Consider the following 20,384-nt stretch of genomic DNA (forward strand, 5'->3'; position numbering starts at 1 on the left):
TTCTTCTGTGGTTTCCTTTAAAGGACAAAAAAAAAATCATGTGTTCAGCATCAGATATGTTCACCCCCATCGCCATGTTAGGCCCGCCGTGGAGCACAATAATGGCATCCAATAAGCCAATACCTTATGACAGCACCAGATCAATACTGGTAGGTACAGTACTTATACCTTTGATGGATTGGTACATGCAGCTTCTCACAATGGTGAGGCCACAGGGCCAGTGATTTCTCTGGGGAGGAGCAGGATGTCTTGGATGAGATCAGGCCCAAGCAATGCCTCGCTCTGACATGTGTCAGACTCAATTAGTTTTCACTGTTCAATGCAATGACTTCTCCAACTGTAATCTGCCAGTACTGGCTCTGACAGATTAACAGTGCTATTAATGTCTAAATGTTTTTTGTTTGTTTTTTTGCCTCTGCAGAGGACTCACAGAGGATGTTATTGATCAGAGATTTGTCTCTCTGCTGTCAGAGCTACTTAATGAGAGAAGTGTGTTACATGTCAGGTCAAGGCCAAAAGGTGTAGTGACACATTAAGAGCAGTTTGGATGGATTGATAGAATTTTTATGTGGGTGGATATATCACTAGCCTTAATGTTATATTACAATTATTAAAAACTCAAAGACCTAATTAAATGAAAGTTTTGTAAATTTTCTGCTTTTTTGACCAGCCATTCCCTGTAGTCTGCTCATCGCTCCACACAGACTTAACTGTTCTCCCTGGTATTTTCTCTGATGTTAGAAAGATTATCTTTTCCTCTCCAGTTATTTCCCACTTTCTTTTGGAGTCTGAAACTCTCCTTTTCAAGAAATACCTCATATCGTCCTCACCTCACTGAATCATATCCCCATATCCATCCTCCTCTTCTGCACTCTAATTTGTTCTTTAAAAAAATCTCTTCTGTGTAGCCTTTGCTGTTATTTTTATTTCTAGTCCCAGTACTTCTCTCCTCCACATATATTATTCTGAGGTCACTACTGGGGAGGCATGGCTCTAAATCAAGCATTAGTTCTTGATGAGGTAAATGAAGGTAATGCAGTATTTGGTGCTCATTGTGCTGATGCATTCCTTTAAAGTTGTTCTTAATAGGTCAGCTAAAGAACCACAAGATGAGTAAATGTTTCTTTACCTGTACTATAAATCAAAAATATCTATAAGCTATCAATGTTTAAGCTGAAAAATAAGTCACCCAATTTGAAGTGAGCAGTGCATCTGCAGTGAAAAGCAGGTGTGAGATCCCCATCTTGTGGTCAGACTTGAAAAGTGATATTGTAAAGAGACTGCCAATACCTTTTACTTTGTATCTTGTATTTTTTACTTTCACTTTTTACATATATTTTTGGATGCATGTGTCTGGATGCATATGTTTTAACTCTTTTTAGTGATTTTTCACACTGACAAATACATTTCAGACACATAAGTGCACTAACAAAGTATTTGACCATTCTGGATTTTGTAGTGTTACATGCTGAGTAGATCGTTTTTACACTTACTGGCAACACATTTTTCGGAAATTTCTCACACATTTAAGAGTGATTTTACCAGGGACCAATGGCACCTTTTTTTGCCTCTTAGCGAAACCTCACCACACCTGTCCCTCTGACTCAGTGTCTCAGTGCATTGACTCACTAAGTTATCCTGTAACACCCAAAACTGTTTTAAAGCTTTAAAATCAACTTTCATAAATATGCAGTAAATAATCTAACTTAATAGAAAATCTGTTATTAACATTTACATTTTTTGTGGCCTGTTCAAATATAGTATAAAAAATACAGAAATTATGATCAAACAGAGTGGGAATTTGCACCTTGAATGTACTTGTTTTATGGCTCCTGCAGTCATTTCATTGTAGATTTAACTGCTAGTGTAAAATATTCCCTCAGAATAAAGCCATTGTTTTTCTTTCTCTCCAGCAGCCTGATTATGTCACCACTACTGTATGCTACACAATAACAGCCACGGTCAGTACACTAAAACAATATAATTCCAACTTACATTATTTTCTAAATGAATAGGGGATTAATGAGTCCTAATCAACATTTCTTCATGTCTGATCCTAGACAAGGTCTTGCAGCCTCTGCTCACTTACAGCATCATGCTAGCTGACCTGGCAGCAATATTGGCTGCTCTACCTTTAACACAGTGTGAAAGAATTGGGTTATTGTGGGAAAATATGGCCCCTCAGTGTCACTGCTGCCAAACTGTGTAAGACCTGAAGTGACCTGTTATAATTCACTTTGTCTTGGTAGTAGAAAGAGTGGTTGGTTCATTTCAGAGGGTTTCTTACCAAACCGTCACTGGCCCACACTGTCTGGTACCTACAATACCCTTGTCTTTGATCTTGCCCTGGCTTATGAATCCCTGCTGTGTGCATATATTTCTTTGCTCTGTGCAAGCTACCTGGTGAATAATAACGACAGACAGTGTTTGCTGGTCATTTCTTTTCTGGAAAACAGTTAACTTTCCTATAGCAAGAGATTTACTCTGTGAAATTACCATGGTAGTGTATGACTCTCATTTTTATTATCCTCATAAAAGTTGCCATGGGTCATGGCTGAGGATGCTTGTTTTTTGTCCACTTTATGGTTGTGGCACATGCTGTGCTCTTTTGTTAAGAGATATGCATGAAATTATGTTTCAAGTTTTATTCAAAGAGACTTTATTAAGTTAGAAAGCCACTGATTTATTTTCCACTCTCATATTCATGAGCGACAATTTAACATTTCTAATACAACAGTTGTGTTTTTTATGACATTTGCCATTAACGTGAAGATACTGTACATATTTTTCATTATTTTTCCAGCATAACCACTGATAAATCAATGATATTCCAAGACATTAAGGACCTATGAGAGGTGGTGGAGTCTGTGTGCAGAGTCCAATAGAATTTGACTTTATTTATATGGCACTATATCAAGATTAAGGTCAAACCTAAAGGGTGATTTTTTTCACTTTTAATTTAATTTCATGCTTGGACATAATTTTCCCTTTGTACTTTGTACCTTGATATAAAACAGAATTCAAAATTGAACTTAAATTCTATCTCTGGTACCTTTAAATGCTGTTAATTGGCTTTTATTTTCTGGGTTTCTAGGTAGCCTTCTGAGAATTACCACCCTATTAAAGTGGAAGGGTTTGCACGCCCATGTGATCCTGGGAGCTGTGTTGTTACAGGCAACAGGTCCTTGTGGGGTTTCTCAAGGCAAACTGGTCCCAGGTGGGGGGCCAGAATACAAGAGCAGTGTCTACGGGAATACTCAGCCTTACTCAGGCTAGGCATACTGAGGCCCTCTCTCACAGCCCATTCATTCTACATTTGCTTTGTAGACTTGGAGATGGGTTTGGGCCAAGGTGTCTTGTACAGTGAACTGCTAGAATAAGGGGATCCTGGGTCATTGATATGAGACATCCAGTCATTTTATAACTTGAGTAAGTGCTGTGTCATTGGCATTGAGCTCTGCAAGTTTTTGTCTTGTAACCACTTCTGTTGGTGATTCTTAAATGCAGCCAAGGAGTGGAAAGTGTCCGGTTGGATGACCTCAGGATTGCATGTGTACTTTTTTTCCAATGATGTAGCTCTGTTGGCTTCATTGGACCTTGACATCCAGTGCATACTGAGGCAGTTTGCAACCAAGTGTGAAGGAGCTGAGAATAGAGTCAGCACCCTTCAAGTCTGAGGGCATGACACTCTGCCATGGCCTTTGAGTTTGAAACAAGTTCCTGCACTTTGTGATGAAATTCAAGTACAGTATTTCAGAGTCAAGTGAGGATATGATGGAGTGTGAGATCAACAGGTGAATTGCCATGGCATCAGCAGTGATGTGGGTATTGTTCTGGACTCTCATAGAAAAGAAGAATCGAACAGGAGTTTTAATCCTTTGTAATAAGTCATTTAGACTATTGCCTGTCATTAACTTTTCCATCTTTCTAGTTTCTATCTGAAGACTTTCTGCACTGTTTTATCATTCCTCACAAATTACATCTGGTCTTTCTTAATCACTCTCTGATTAGTACCAACAGTGAAAGTTTTTGTTCATGTGAACACCAGTTTCATATTTTCACACAGCTCCCACATCATTTTATATTCTGTATGAACTAACCTGAGTCTGTTATAGTAAAAGAAAAATACTCAGCAGAATTCCTCATGTCAATTGATGAACACTAGAGGGCAGTGGAGTATTTAAAAAAAAAAAAAGTTTTAAATCACCAGATAAGACAGAAATTACTTTGTCCTCAACCTCGTGAAACCAAACCAGCCTTTAATGGATTTAGATGCTAATCAGTCTACTTAAACTTATTAATTAGTTCAGAGATTACAGTCATTTTATGTTGGTTTTATGGTTTTATGTTTTCAAAATCTACAAACAAACAAATGAAGTGTAAGCTATTCACTGCAGCCAAGACCATGATATCTGTGGGATGTTATAAGAGCTATACATGACTGACCTCCCTTCAGCTTCCTCACTTCCTCTCTCTTAACCTTTGACCCCAAAGCCCTAGCCTCATCTTTATTAGCATATTAATTTGAAATTGTGTGAGTGTTGTTGCACCTGGTTTCTGTCATGTAAATAATACTAGTACAAATGCTGCCGTCAGTGAATTTGAGTTTTTCAGATATTCAGATCATGCATCAAGTCAATGTATGGTATATATACCCACAGAGATAATCTGAAAGCGTATTTTTCTAAATTTTATATGTTGAAAAACTGTGCTTTCACTTCTCTTGGTGAGTATAGTATATCCATTAGGCATGTGGTTTTAGGCCTGAAACCAGCAGAGCTTTGCAACTGATCACATGCTTAGCATTATTTCCTTAAGAGTGGATTGGTTTGCTAAATGATTTTCATACAAATGCCCAAGGAGAATTATTCCTCAAATCCCTCATAAACTGCATTATATTAGCAGATTACCAAAACTAACAGAAGAAACAGTCAGAGGAGGCTTAAGCTTTATTGCCAACCTGACAGTTATTTTTATTTTAGAGAGAGGGATTCTTGTCATTGAGGGATTTTCTGCTTTGTCATTCTGTACAGGATTTCCCTCTGCCGGGGCAAGAGTACTCCTATTCTGTTTCTGCAACGCGACTTCCTCCCGCTAAGGCTGCTCAAACAATACATCCAAAACAGCTGGCTTTTTATTTGAGGAATTCCTAAGATGCTTCAGGAAACACATTGTTGGTATTTATATAGATTTGAATGAAATGAATGAATAAGAAATAATAATAATGGTGATATAAAAGAGTAGATGTATTAAACCTTGGCCAGTAGACAAATAAGGTCACTAACATCATTTACCCTATTCACTCACAACCTCATTTCCTTCCTCAAATACACAATCTTTGTAAAAACAAGGGTGACCCACCACCACTGCTGTCTCTGCCACATTGACAGACATATTTCTGATGTTCTCAAATCAATGTCACATCTTTATGCTGGGTTTGCTCTACCTTCTCCTGTTCCATTAACACTATAAAATGTGTTGTTTTTGTGTGGATGCAAAGACGACTAGCAAACACTTATGTCTTGTCTGTTATATTGTGTGACTAAACCTGTAAATTTATCATCAGAAAATTACTAATCTGAATCTGGCTTGTCCCTAATAAGTGCTTGTAAAGTGTGACAAAGATAGACTTATTAGTTTCTGTTGCACTGGCTTCAGGAATTAGGCTACTGAAGTTGAAAAGTGGGTTAACTCATCCCCCAAGTCTGTCCATTACAACTCTGTGTGCCCTGTAATTTCTTGACAAGCTGCAGTGAAAGTGTGGCTCAGGCCTGCGCTGTGCTGTGCTATGCCAGGTCATGACGCAGGAAGGTAAGAGCTGGGTAGGAACTAGTAGTGAACCCACCAGGCGGTGAGTAAAACTGGCATTGTCCCGTATAATCCATGCTCACTATTTGGCAGACATAGAGTGCCGAGCTTAGTATTTGCTGCACTCTGCTACACAGACATACTGTCTTCATGTCCTAAGGGACAAACATAACTGACTATGAATGCATGTGTGTATCTTTCTTTTCTATGTGGATGCTACATTTGTGTAGTATGTCTATTTTTGCATGTAGCCTTTGTTTATATCAGTCAGTCGCCCAGTTGCAACACACCGATTGCAATTCATCTGACTTATCAGTTGATTACTCAAACACTGTAAGACCACGTTTTAGTTTAGGGTAGAGAAAAAGAAGAAATAAATGATTTATTTAAATAAGAATAAGAATAACTGACCAGAGTATTTGTAATCTTTAAATGATCAGAAATTTCATTTTGTGGTTGTGTAAGCTGATTACACAAAGTTTTTGTAGTTACACTGTGAATTAGTCTTCCACCAGTGGTTTCATTTGGGTGCTCTGTTCCCAACAGAAACCACAGTTCTTGGCGCAGTTCTGACTTTATATTATATCCACCATTTTGGGAGATCAGCGAACAAGCTAATACTGGTCGTCATCTTTTACCTACTCCCCAGATGCCATAGTTGGAGTATTATCTATAAGTAATAGTTTCTGTCACAGCTGTTGTGTGGTGGTTGGTTTGTTGATCAACACAGTATTTCTGACATCATTTTAATGCTAACTGAGCTGACCATTATTACTGGCTTGCTGTTTGAAGCTAATGTACTTTAAGTAATTGTTAAAAGACTGTTTGGTAAACAGATTTTTTATAATCTTTTTGGTTTGAAAAAATTTGGACTCTGTATCTTCACTAGATAAATTACTGTGTTGTATTTCCTGTGGGGATTTAATGTTGATCTTCGACTGATGATACTGTGTTTCTTTCTGGCATGAGAAAGAAAGACCGTCTATACTTCAGGAAATCTAGTTTCTTCTTGACTGTACCACACTATGCCAACACACTCTCACAATGCCTTGGTATAACAGTGAGTTGTAATCACAGTTATCACAGTTTTCACAACTGCTGCTGGTTAAAACCTCAAAGGCCAACTTCTTGATTTCAAGTTCCATCAGAAGTGAGTTTAGCTCACTGTTTACTGTCCACCTATATGCATAGTGACTGATATTAGCCATTGTTATAAAATTGATATCTACTATCTAAGGATAGATAGACAGATAGATACTCCTGTAATATTTTTTACACTGACCCATAATTTTCTTGTTATTCATTACTTCTTCTTCTTCAAAAACAAAAACATTTTCTGTGGTATTTTTACAGTTTGAACAAATTTGAGGGCAGGAGGAAGGAGAGGTAAAACTTCATTGTTGTCAGATCCTGAATACATTAGCAGAACAATAGGGAGCATTAGGACCCTGAGGCGAGGAAGGCTTCCGCCTCTCTCATTATCCATTGATCTGACAGCTTGAGCAGCCGATCCAGTGAGAGAAAGGATGTGAAGGGGAGAAGGAGGCGGTTTGTGGATTGTGGTGCGGTACGCCGAAGTTTTGTAAAAATTCCTTGGTTGTTTGTAAGCCAACGGACAAGTCCACTGCGATGTCTGTCAATCACAGCCGCTCACTATTCGACACATTTTCAACCGGATAATCCCGAGTTGGCGTTCTGGATTATTGCTCCTGCTGTGTTTTTGTAGGTAGAGAAATCAATTCATCGGTTTAGCCAAGACTGGATTCGGTTTCTGCGGACTTCGAGATTATTTCTCGACTTTTCTCTCTCGTTTGGAAGCCGTGTTTCAGCGTTCAGACTTGTCACAGGCAGAAGTTGCAGTTCCAAGTGGTTGCACTGTTTGTGGACTGGGAGCGGAGACCGGAGACGCACACGTGTATCCTCCCTCCTCCGGCTGCTCACACATTAGCGATCTTTGGATAAAAAGTTGTTTATCTGTTTGGGATCTCGTTCAAAACAGGAAGGGGAAGTGACAGATAACATGTCGCTCAGCAGAAGTATTGAATTCGAACACTTTGAGGAACGAGAGAAGCCGCACCGGACACCGAGGACCAACTCAGGCTCCGGGTCCCAATCTGGCTCCAGAGGCAACGGTCTGGTCCCCAGCCCGGCGCATAGTGCGCACTGCAGTTTCTACCGCACGCGCACTCTCCAGTCCCTAACGTCCGAGAAAAAAGCTAGGAAAGTGCGTTTTTATCGCAATGGAGACAAATATTTTAAAGGTTTGGTGTATGCCGTTTCCAACGACCGGTTCAGGTCCCTGGATGCTCTGCTCATGGAGCTCACACGGTCCCTGTCGGACAACGTCAACCTCCCTCAAGGAGTCCGAACGTTATACACGTTGGATGGAGGCAAGAAGATCACCAGTCTGGATGACTTAGTGGAGGGTAAGGGTGATGATGGATGTAATAATCTCTTCATGTCATCACAAATTTTGAAAGAGGCTCTGTACATGATCACATTGATGACAGACTAATGTGCATTGAGTCAGACATAGAATTGATTTTTTAAAAGCTACATTTTGCCTTGAATATTGGCTAATTGGCACTATAGCCTCAGGTAACTTATGCCAGTAGTTTAAAAGGTCACTCAGAACATCTTTACATGTTAAGAGCTGGCTCTGCTTTGTGTGTCCATAAATGCTGTCTATTAAGAAAGTTTTCAATGTCAGATAAAAGGTTACTGCGAGATAAGTGCTTCTCTGCCTCTCTGAGATCTGCTGTACAGAAATCTATTCCTTTATCTCAGAAGAACATTACAGTATAATGGCTGCAATGTAAACGCTTCCCTCGCATTATTCACATAATTTGCATCATTGACATAACTGCTCTGACATGGTTGACCCAGTACCATGCTCGGAGACAAGCAGCCCCCTCGTCAGTGCAGCTTTGGGTCTCTACAGGCCTCTGCTTATGTGCATTAGTGTACATTGATCTCAGCTTGGACTCTTTCTTCAGTATGTATCTGTGAGCTGAGTGTATATGGGATGAATGTGCCATGTGTACCTCCTGCCTGGGAATATATTGATGACTGTGTGCTGTTGTAGGGTCCATTGGCTGTTAAAATCTTGATCTCACTCTCTGGGCTTTAAAGATGAATGTTTCCCTCCCCTATCCACTATCTGTTTATTGCTTGCAGTATACGGGTGAATTGATGGGATTTAAGACTGGAAGTGTAATTAAAAATTGAAAACCAACAAACAGCAAAAAAAAAAAAAAAAAAGAAAAAAGAAAAAAAGAAATAATGTAATAGCCACTAAAGAATTTCTCCTGCATGTTTATTCGTTTTGGTGAGGAGCTAGAGGGCCTAAAGAAATTCTTAAACAAATTTGGTTTTAAAACACTGTGTCAGAGGCAGTCGTGCATTGCAGATACAAATGGAACATAGTCAGTGACCCTTTCACTTTCCTGCTGTGTTGTTCCCCCTGCAGGGACAATGACCTCTCAGTAATAAGGTAATCTTCATGTTCAGCCCTGGAGTGTGTCTGTCTGTACTGTGACCTGCCTGCAGTCCTCTTTCAACACAGGGGGTTACCGCTTGGCCAGCATACTCAGGATCCACCAACCTCTCGCTGCTGTCATTATTCTTATATTCTGGTCTATTTTTATCTCCCATCCTCCTGAAACTTTAGTCTCTGTGCCACACTCATTTCCTATGCCTCGTCCCCTGAGAGGCCGGGGAAGATTTAGGCCAGTGCCTGATCTGAATTCTGTAGCATCACTTGTTTGGCAAACTGAGTAAAAGTTGTTTTATTTTTTGTTTTTTGAATTGGCTTGGTCCTTTTTATGCCTAGCTCTTTCTGGCAATGTTGAAAGGTTTTTCCAAATTCTGAAGATATCTGCAAGTGAGACATTTACTCAGTTCTCCTGATGATCTCCAATGGTAGTTTTTGCAGAGGAATTTGTTATAAGAGTAAATAGAGTCAGAGGCTTGGATGGAAATCAGAGGGTCTGTAACCCAATAACTATCTGGGAGACAAGTAGGTGGCAGAAGTTTTAGCAGATATCTGGAATCCTCAGCAAAGAAACCTGAAGTCATTTGCATGGCTGGATGCCAAGATGGCTTAAGTGGGAAAATGCTATTTATGATTTCAGATCTTTTAAGATGGGCATGAGATTAAGGAAATGACATTGTCCTGCGCCAATCATAAGCATGTATGCAGGCTGTCTAGTTTCTACCAAAGTCTCTAAAACATGAGACAGACTGCAGGTGGGCTGGGCACCAGTGTCTTATCCTTGTTTACTCACTCCTCTAAATGGATAGAGAAAGGGAACATTACTGCACAGCTCAGCAGTCTGCCTCCATTGATTGAGGCCTGCCGGGGCTCTTTTGTGTGGAAACCCAATCAGGCACCATTCACATGTGTGCCCCTTATGGCTGGATGGGATTACTGAGCCAACCAGTCAACTTGAACTGCTGTGCTTGTGGAAAACAACAGAGAGGTAGCAGATACTGAAGCTTTGTAGTTTTCTGTGTGGATATGGGGGGGTTACATAACTTGCTGACCAAGGAACTCTAGTTGGGACAATAACTTTGCAAGCCAAAGGCTTTATTTGTACCAAATGTTAAGATAATGCTTTTTAATGATGATGTTCAAATTGACTGAATATTGTGTATTTTATAGCTGTGCTGACATTTTGTTTTCATCAACAACGTGGAATGGCAAACTAGCTGGCTGGAAATTAGCCCTGATTCAGGAATGTCATAGCATGAATCACAGTTCTGTACTAAATGAGGAACCCCTATCATTTCTGTGATTCAGTTCTCATAAGGTTCATTAAGAAGAGAATGTTGAAAGTAATGCTTAACGTTTCTGTGACATATCAGTAGATGGTGGGTTTAACAAAAACATGACTTTCTTCAGTGTTGTGCAGCCATTTAGAACAATACAAGCAATAATTACTTCCTCACTCACCGACTGGAGTGCAGCTCCACTCCAGCATTGTTTTCAGTGCTGCCACTAATGGCCAAAAGCAACTATATATTGCTATAGTCTTTGCTCCCACATGATTATTATAGTAATATAGCCTCCAGGGCTAGCTGATAGTAGAAAGCTTATCAGATCTGAATCAAAAGTCACAGTTTGATGTGCATCTAATATTAAAGCCAGTAGATTTTAGTATTAACACTTAGATCTTAGTATTAACACTTCCCATATACTGGCTTGCTTTTGTATTGGTGACAGCTGTGTGACCACTGCAGTAAAAGCCGCTGGACAGCTCTGTTCAGGTCAATCTCATCTGTTTGGCACACGAGGACAGCAGCTGGTGGCGGGTGGCTGAAACACCCTTCACATCACCGAGAGATGTTGCACCTGAGATCCCTGCACTCCAGGGAGTACACTCGTCACCAGTCGCCATCTGAGGGCGTCTCAGTATTCTGTCATTTTCCTCCAGATGAATGACAGGCCCAGTTATATTTTGTTTTAGTTTTCAGCCGTAGCTCAGTCCCCTCAGCTGTGTCCTAGCCTTTTAATTAGCCTTTGGTTAATTGCAGGCTTAATAAAACCAGGTATCATGGGACACACTGTCTCCTATGGTCTAGCTCGATTCGTTTGTCTTGACACATATCCAGTAACCAAAATTTCATAGATGGGATTGATTCTTTATCAGTAAAATTTACTTTTTACTCAAAGACAGTGAACATGGTAAACAACAACTTTTCTTCAAGTTGTGAACTAATACATGTAGAATTGTATGTAGAATTGCAGGATTATACTTGTATGTTCATGTCTGTTTGCTCCATCCACATTCTCCTATGGTACCACACCTAGCCACTGTGAAGTTCTTGTTCTGATGCAGTGATACAGGCATGAGCAATAATGTAATGGCAAATGCAGTACTCTGCTTTTAAACTTTGCAGTTTCTCTATTTGTTCTTTTTGTTCTTTTTGCAAAAAGTTTTGATGACAAATTCTGTGGTCTTTTTCCTCTAGTTGTGTAAATATCTTTACTGACAGACAGTGGATGTTTGCCAGGACCGAATTCCCAGTGTGTAAAGCACAGTTTGTCTCGTTAAGCAGAAATTGCTTCTGAGACAGGGTTGACTGCCGGTGGACACTTGCATACTTAAGTGATGAATCTGTCACTTTCCCACTCTTACTCATGGTGGAACAGAACAGCATTGAGAGACCAAAGTTCCTCATCTAACCCTCATCAGCCTTCAAAACAATCACCAGACATTCTTGCTGTGGTTTTCATTTACCAGCCAAACCCCTGTACGTGTCACAAGACTTCGTTCTTAAGGGGAAACATTTGCGTGTTAACAGTTTGAATGGAATGCTGGCAGATAAAACAAAATGCTTTGCTTTGGAGGAAGGCCAATGCAGCAGCTCAGCAGCTAAAAGGGAGCAGGGACAGTGTTACACTGGCCTGGCCTCTCAATGAGCCTTTTTGTTTCAGCTGAGGAATGTTAACTCTTTGTTGTTTGCCTCATGCCATGTGGAAGGAGTATTTTATGGTGCATACCATGCGTGTGAGGTGGATTCTGCATTTGTGATTTTTACGGTGTTTCATTTCAAATATCTTTTATAATTTCTCAGATGTGGATATGGTTTCCATGATGTCCATGTTTTGACTGTCTGTTCTACCAATTTCTTATTTCTTCCAGGTGAGAGTTACGTGTGTGCCTCCAACGAATCCTTCCGACGCGTGGACTACAGCAAGAATGTCAACCCCAACTGGTCAGTGGGCAGCAAGACCGGCACATCACGCTCCCTCACCTCTCTCATCCCGCTGAAGAGTGAATTGCAGCGTGAATCCAAGGACTTCATCAAACCGAAGCTTGTCACAGTCATCCGCAGCGGCGTCAAACCCCGCAAGGCAGTTCGCATACTGCTCAATAAGAAGACAGCACACTCCTTTGAGCAGGTGCTCACGGACATCACGGATGCTATCAAGTTGGACTCTGGAGCTGTCAGGAGATTGTACACTTTGGAGGGCAAGCAGGTGAGTCTGTTAAAATGAATACTAACATTGCAGTCGTAAAGTGCACTGTACCGTGTGAAACTAGTACAGCAAATTCATGCAAAACCAGCTAGCAAAACCAGGGTTTTTTTTTGTTTGTTTCTTTTGGTTCTTGCCGATCCATGAACTCACTGACTAAGATTACATAACATGACAGTTGGAGGGAGTTCACTACATTGTTTTCAGTAAGATGAGGTTGGATGATGTGTATATGAAAACCAGATGGAACTGCAAAGCTGAGCTTTTTAGCCAAAGGTTTTATCTCCAAAAAAAACCACTGTGATTTATAGGCTTCAGCTGTATCAGCAGTCTAGGTAATTACACCCTGTTTAATCATCCATACATAATTACACGCCACAGTTATTTCAACAAGGCACTAATGAATACACTTTAGGGTTCAGGCCTTTTGCCATATCCATCAGTATAGTTTCCTCCCTACCTCACCCAATCCTATTAAGCCATTTGAGACTGTTTTTGCTATAATCCTATCCATCTGGGACACATATACCATCGTAACGTTTCCATTTGAAATTCTCATTGAGCCTCCCTGGTGTTAGATGAGGTGAGCTTGAGCACATGGTGCCCCTCATCAGAAAGATTTATATTAATGTTCCTCGTGCCTCATCTGGGAGAAGTCATACATAATTATTATTAATTACATTATTTGACTCATCTCGCAGGATTATTTGACTTCAAATGGGTAAGATGATTTAAAGTAAGTGACAACACAAATGCAGCTAATGACAAACACATACAATGGATCTTGTGGCTAATGACAGACTAAAGGTTTAAAGTAATATAAATGTCTGGCAAGAGCATGGTATTAAAATGGGTATGACTTTGTCTAGATTAGTTAATAATAAAATTGATTATGTTTGGAAAGTAACTTCAATGTGAGAAGGGCTGCACTTTTTACAGCTTAAGAATAATAGATTACTCCTCCTATTTCAGACAGCTTGCCTCATGTCACGTGATAGGGTGCCTACAGTTAATTCTGAAACAACTGAAACATGTTTAGAGAAGATTTAGAACTTTACATCATTGGGACATTTCTTGAAACCGGTCATGCTGTTTGCGTCAGTGGAGTTCAGCCTGTTTACTGCCAGTGTAGCAGTGAAAACATGTGCTTATGATACAAACAAATGTCAAAGGACTGAAATGGAAATCCTTATGAAAGTCTGTATATGTATTGATGAAGAGGTGTTTGTGAGAGGCATGCCAATGAAGTGGCCCATTAAATTAGCTGTCATTGCAGTCTAAACTGTCAAAGGCTACTCTAAAATCAGTTATTTATGTGTTTAGGTTTCTTATGTGGTTTATATGATGGTTGTATTTTTTGCAATGCCTCACTCCAAACACAGCTGTAACTGCACAAATAATATGTTTACTCATAAAGTCCAGAAGAAGTAGCTGGCTGGAAAGAACTCTTGGTGACTTGATCATCAGCTTTGTTGCTTCTACTTAAGAGCTCAAATATTGTTTCATTTTCGGTCGAATTGAATTGTATTTTTTAAATGGACAATTCCATCAATAGAGAGTTTGGTCAAACATCAGTGAGGCTTCTAAGTCCCTGAGTACAGTTTACATGGAGCTGTAATACCGAGAGTTGAGGAAGAAGAATCTCCTCACTTCAAATACCTAAGAGGTCAAAACTGAGAGTCTGGAAACCAAAGCAGCCAATGTTTGTTTCCTGTGAGCCGACAGGAGGCTTTCTGGGCTGGACAGTCCAGACAAATGACTCATGAGAATAGTGATCCTTATCACCTCTGACAGAGCCAGCCCAGTCGTCCTTTCTGTCTGACCAGCACTGTAGAGGAACACAGTTTCTAATGACTTGTTAGAATTATGTAACTGCATCCAGAATACTATCATATTTATTTACATTTACTTAAAGTTTCCAGTGCTACATAAGGCACTCAATATATTTTTTTAGATAATTAATACACTCATGTCCAGTTTTAAATTCTAAATCAACACTGGGTCACAGAGGGAAGAATACAGCTGCGCTCTATGAGTTTAAACTTGTAAAGCATGTTGCCCCTCTGGCTAAATGTCAGTCAGTGTATAGGGACAGGTGTTTGCCATCAGCTGTCAAAAGTAAAACACCTGCTGGGATGTACAGGGTGTGGCCAAATGACTCAGAAACTCAGAAACTCAGAAAAGGCAGTACACTCTCAGATTTCTGCTTTGTGTGACTGTGCTGATGTTGACATGAGGAGTGAGATTGCATCTTTGTTTAGCAGGGTTGGGTGGGGAGATGTGGTTTTATACACTTATGATGGCAAGTAATGTCAGTGGTTGAAATGTTCAAAAACATTGTACCAAAAAGGCATATCATACATTAAATACATCATCTACACATATTAATGCTTCTTATGGGAATTTTGTTCTCCACTGTGATTAATTCAGTCTAATATCTGTGACATTAAGCCTTGATGTGTCTCGATTTCCATAGTATATTCCTTGTAGATCAGCCATGCAGACCAGGAGGCGTGTCAAGCTCCATATTACCATGAGGAGAGTATTATCAGATTGTATGGGCTGCATTCACATACAATAATAGTGCTGATGCTAATAGAGTTGATGCTTTGACTTATTATTTGAAGAGAGAGGAGGCTGGTAGATCATTAGATAAACTGTGACGGTGCACCCTTCCTTTTTTAAACCAGGCATCGACAGCTGGCTGGAGTATGGTATGGTGTGGTTTGTTAAAGGCCTTAAATGTCTCCAGAACTTTAACTTTTTGCACGTAGTGAAACCAACGCTTAGAGCTTCACAGTTATGTCTGTCAGTTCAACCAGACTTATGCTTTAGTTTTTAAAAACCCATGAACAAATGTACTTGAAAACAGTATATACCAGTAAGTTATGTTATTTTGGTGCCCAAGTAATGGATGGCCAGAGAAAGAAGCCTAATTTGCTCTCGCATTCTGACAAATGTCTTGTTTATCAGTGTGCACCACATGCATAAAATATACTAGTGAAAGCTGTTTTACAGGAAGAGCCCACCAGTTATACTTGTGTGACTGATACACTCATGCCTACATTTTAGTGTTGCACAGGGCAAATCATTTAAGAAAAATATGGAACCACAGCTCAGGTCAGTTGTGCTTTTAGTTAACCGTAATGTTGTTTATTTGAATTGAAGGTGGATGCCAGTCAATTCAACCACAAACATAAAATCTATGTATAAAATAAAGGTAGCAAATTTGTGATTTCTTTCAGCTATTTATATTTTAATTCATGAATCATCAATTATTTTTAGTAATGATTTGGGACATGTATTACACACTATTCAGCTACTTGGGGATTATATATTACAGATGACACAGATGTCATGTAGCTTGTTTAGATGTTCACCACAGGATTTTTAATGATATACACATCAGCCATTAGTCACCACAGTGTTATTCAAGCCTCCTTTGATAGATGACTTCCACTCTTTGCTAGAACATTAAATCCATCCATCCAGCCCTCCATCAATCTGGCCCTGTAAAGTTCTCCACCATCAGCTGAATGCCGATGGAGACTAGTTTCTTCTATTACTCGTCTTACATGGTGTCACCAAATGCTCAAGTCCTCCACAGTAGTGTCTTTTGGATAAAAGCAACAGTCCCTGTGTTAATAATCAATTTTCGAGGTTAATGTTTATGTGCATGAGGGGGGAATGTACAAATGCAACTGTGTCAGCAAAGACAATAAGGTGTGGGGAGCACAGGATGCATATTTGAACTTTTTATAAAAAGCTCTTTTGGCTTCTTAACTGTTCCAGTTGCCTCCTTATATTTAGGAAGTCTTGTCCAGACGTTGTATTTAGAAGAGTTATGTGACATTTTAGACAAGGAATTGTTGTTTTAGATATATCAAATTTGAAGCCTAATTGGCATTGACAAATTTTCCAGCAATGTCCTGTACTTAACTGGTGCTGTTAATAGACATTGCCGGTGTAATCTGGTTAGACTGCATTTGAGAAATTAAATCATGTTCTAGTTTTTCCACTCATTTAACATGAACAGGCCCTCTTTAACAGCGATAACCTTGTATATATTTAAAATCTGCAATCATTTTTCTGTGTCATAAAGCCTTCGTATGATTGCTTTGTTGGTTTTTGAGCAAACTGCTTCATCATAGGTGTGAATGTTCTTTTCAGCAGCAGACAGAATTTGATGTTTCAGTCCCATCTGTCAGTGCAGCAACCTTGTAGCAGCAGCAGCAGCAACCAGAAATTGGAAAGACACCAAGTGTGCTCTTGCCATAATGTCTAAATGACTACTGAAAAAAGGCTTTGTTTTCTTTAGACTTGCCTTGGCTTCAACAGGACTGTCTCAGAATTGAATTAAAAGTCTAATCCAGAGGTTTAACCCATTAAGCCTGTAACATGATCCTGGGACTGAGCTGGACACCTGACAATATCCTGTCCTTGATAATAGAGGTCAATTCACTTTAAGTCAGTGGGTGCTTTCTTGAGCGGAGGCTAAAGTGATTTTTTTTCCCCAGTCAAAAATAAATTGTGTATATGACAACATAATTTAATTAGAGTAATCTTTATTTCTATATGTTGACTACTTGGAGAGTTGAATGGAAAAGCATTAGCTTTCTCCTGGTAATGCTTCTGCTTGAAGAGGAGGTAACACTCTCCCAGACCAAACACATCTCGATAATCTGACAGCTTGACTTGATTGGAGACCTCTTTCATGGAGCCTCTCTGCCCTGATAAGCCTCTTTTCACATCCTGAGTGGTGTCATACTGGTGGCTAGACAAACAAAAGGCTGTTTCTCACGTCCATCGCTGTTCTATGAAAACCATATTCCTTCAAATCATCAACCTTTGATGACATGAAGAAAAAAATGTGCTGTTTTCAGCTTTGTGTAATGTATTTTTCAGCTGATTCACTGGATATTTAAATAGTTTATTCAGCTTGACAATTTGGAGACTTTTGTCAACCCATAAAGGAACACTTAGCTTTTCAGTTTATCTGAAACATCTGAAACATTCAAAATCACTGACTTCTGAGATGCATCTCTTTCACTTAATAGTGGCGACATTTCCTAACCCATAAATGTGCATCCTTGTACTGTTAATACACTTTTTCGTTAAAAGATAAATGAATAAAATTACTCATTTATAGTAGCTGTACTACTGGAAAGTTTTTATATTTTGTCTGTAGTGAAGGAGGGCATTTCCTAATGTCAGTTCCTGTTAAAAGAACACTGACATTTTGGGAAGCTTGTTTGCCTTTAAACCACCAAGTCAGACCAGAAGATCGATAGCAATTTCAGCAAGCCCATTAATTAGGAGAGGGAAGTGGTCTCCAGCAAAAGAGAGAAAAAAATGCTTTCCATGTTCCATGTTTGTATCTGAAAAATGATCTTACAATACTGTGGAGCAGGGCACAGAAACAGATACTGAACTTCTAACAGGCCATACTATGGACACGCTTTACACATTTTTGAGAGTTGCCACGTGTCTATTATATATAGGGACTTGCTTTAATGTGTGATTCATCCACAACTGTAATATACAGTAAAAAAAAAAAAAAAAAAAAAAAAAAAAAAAAAAAAAAAAATATACAGTAATCTAATATCATATGTATTTGTAAATATTAACAAATCATCTGTCTAGTGTGTTCCCTTATCAGAAGCAGTGTTCGTCTTTGGTTTCTGTGCCAGTTCTTTATTTTAAGTGTATATTGTAACATATATTAGCAGTTCTTTAAATGAGCATCACATGTGAACATAGCAGTTTGAACAAAGCCCAAAGATTCTATAAAAAGCTTTACTTTACACTCTTAGAAAGTAAAGCTCTTCACTCACACACCCATAAACACACACACACACACACTCCAAATGCCTTCCAGCAGCAGCCTGCCATCTGCTCCTCCAAAATCAAATCACAGGTCCCAGCCACCCGATCTGTGCTGCAGCCCCTCTCCCACTGGTACACACACACACACACACACACACACACACACACTCACAGAGGCCCCCCACTGGAGCCCTGGCCACCACCGGATAATTAGACCTATAATGTGGAAGGGAGGGTTAAAGTGCAGCTGTCAGGTGTGTGTGTGTGTGTGTGTGTGTGTCTGTGTGTCTGTGTGTTTGTATTTGTGTGTTTGTGTGAGCATGTTCATGGATGTGCATATGTGAGTGAGTATCTTCACACAATACATCTCTGTCCACTCTCCCTCTTCAATTCAAAGCTGCCCCTCAGACTGAATGTTAATTGTAGACCTTGGTTATCAGGGCCAGCAGAATCAGCTGCTTCTTTTGAGAGAAAACCCTATTTTACATCTCAAAGCTGACTGGGCAGGCAGAAAATAAGATTTCCCTATTTTTTATTGTTTAATCAATGCATTCATTAATTTAGGGAACAGTCAGCAGTCCAGTACTTGCTAAATTTTTCTTTTTTTTATGTAGAAATCATTCAGGAATAATTCAAGGAAGATAAAGAAATATATAGTGAGGAAGCTCCATGTGATAAAAAGAAGGAGCTAGTGTAGTATTGAACTGTAAACACTATAGTTGAGCAGCCAACAAAATTAATTTAACTTAATAGTGACTTCATTCATGATTGAATGGTGCAGGAATTTGCAGCATTTTCTGTTTAAATATACTTTAGACAATGAGAATAAAGATATTAATTCTCAATTTATTTATTTCTCCATTGGTTTTCTGCAGCGCTAGGATAATGCTATGTAGTCCACATTACTGTTGTGGTTCAGTTTTAGGTGATTCATATTAAATCCTAATTGTATTAAGAGAGCTTGTATGATGTGTTATCCCACTGTGTTGAAAGGCAGAAGTGTTTACACCTGAGCAGAATGGTCTCGCGCTTTTAGACGGTCTCTCCCAGAAGACATTCATAGTGTTGCACTTGGTTGTTCACATGAGAGGTGCTACAAATAGATGTGTAACAAAGGAAAAAGGAGAGCTAGAGAGGCATGAAGTGGGTGTGAATGTCACATTGACGGGTTCAGAATCCTACATCTGAAAAGTAGAAACTGCTTGTCGACCATTCAGCAAGGACCTCTTATGGTGTGTTGCATTTTTGGAGAAGTTCTGATATATGACCTGTTCAGGGAAATAAAGGGAAAAAAGATACAATGTACTGTACTTAAGGTCACTTAAGGCCAGGCTCTCTCCCTGCCTTTTACCCAGTGTGGCCTTCAGCCCCCAGTGACTCTGACACATAATAGGTGAGGAAAGACAGCCGGCATGTGGTACTGTTATTAAAACATTAGAGATCAATGTGGTACACAACAATAAGAGGAAATCCCATTTTTCCATGGATAAATACTCAGTGGGTGGTTTGAGTGAATAATCAATTATTACATTTGATCTGACATTGACAAAGGTTGAGGGCACAACATAACTTAAAAATTACAAACACATAATGAATAAAATCTATTTAAGTGGAAAAAGAAAAATAGTAATTCAGGAATACTTTAATCTTCTAATTATTATTTATAGTTCCCCAATCTTGGAGGCTAAACATTATTTTCTTTCACTTCCATTTGTTTTCATTATATTTATTGTCAAATGAAACATGTTAATACCTAAGATTTAAAATG

At 39.3% G+C, this 20,384-nt stretch overlaps 1 protein-coding gene across 6 annotated transcripts in view; it reads left to right on the forward strand.

The window, feature by feature from the left end:
- Positions 1 to 7,325: 7,325 nt before the first annotated feature.
- dclk2a (doublecortin-like kinase 2a) overlaps positions 7,326 to 20,384 on the forward strand; it is a 42,929-nt gene continuing 29,870 nt past the window's right edge. For all 6 annotated transcript variants that reach the window (XR_007813218.1, XM_018690859.2, XM_051070531.1 and 3 more), the window contains exons 1-2: positions 7,326 to 8,234; positions 12,456 to 12,793. Coding sequence is in view for 5 of the 6 variants with exons in the window: in XM_018690859.2 (XP_018546375.1) it covers positions 7,829 to 8,234; positions 12,456 to 12,793 (744 nt within the window). In the remaining variant the exon portion in view is untranslated. The remainder of the gene's footprint in view (positions 8,235 to 12,455; positions 12,794 to 20,384) is intronic.

This window comes from Lates calcarifer, linkage group LG5 (genome assembly GCF_001640805.2).
Source record: "Lates calcarifer isolate ASB-BC8 linkage group LG5, TLL_Latcal_v3, whole genome shotgun sequence".
NCBI lineage: Eukaryota > Metazoa > Chordata > Actinopteri > Centropomidae > Lates > Lates calcarifer.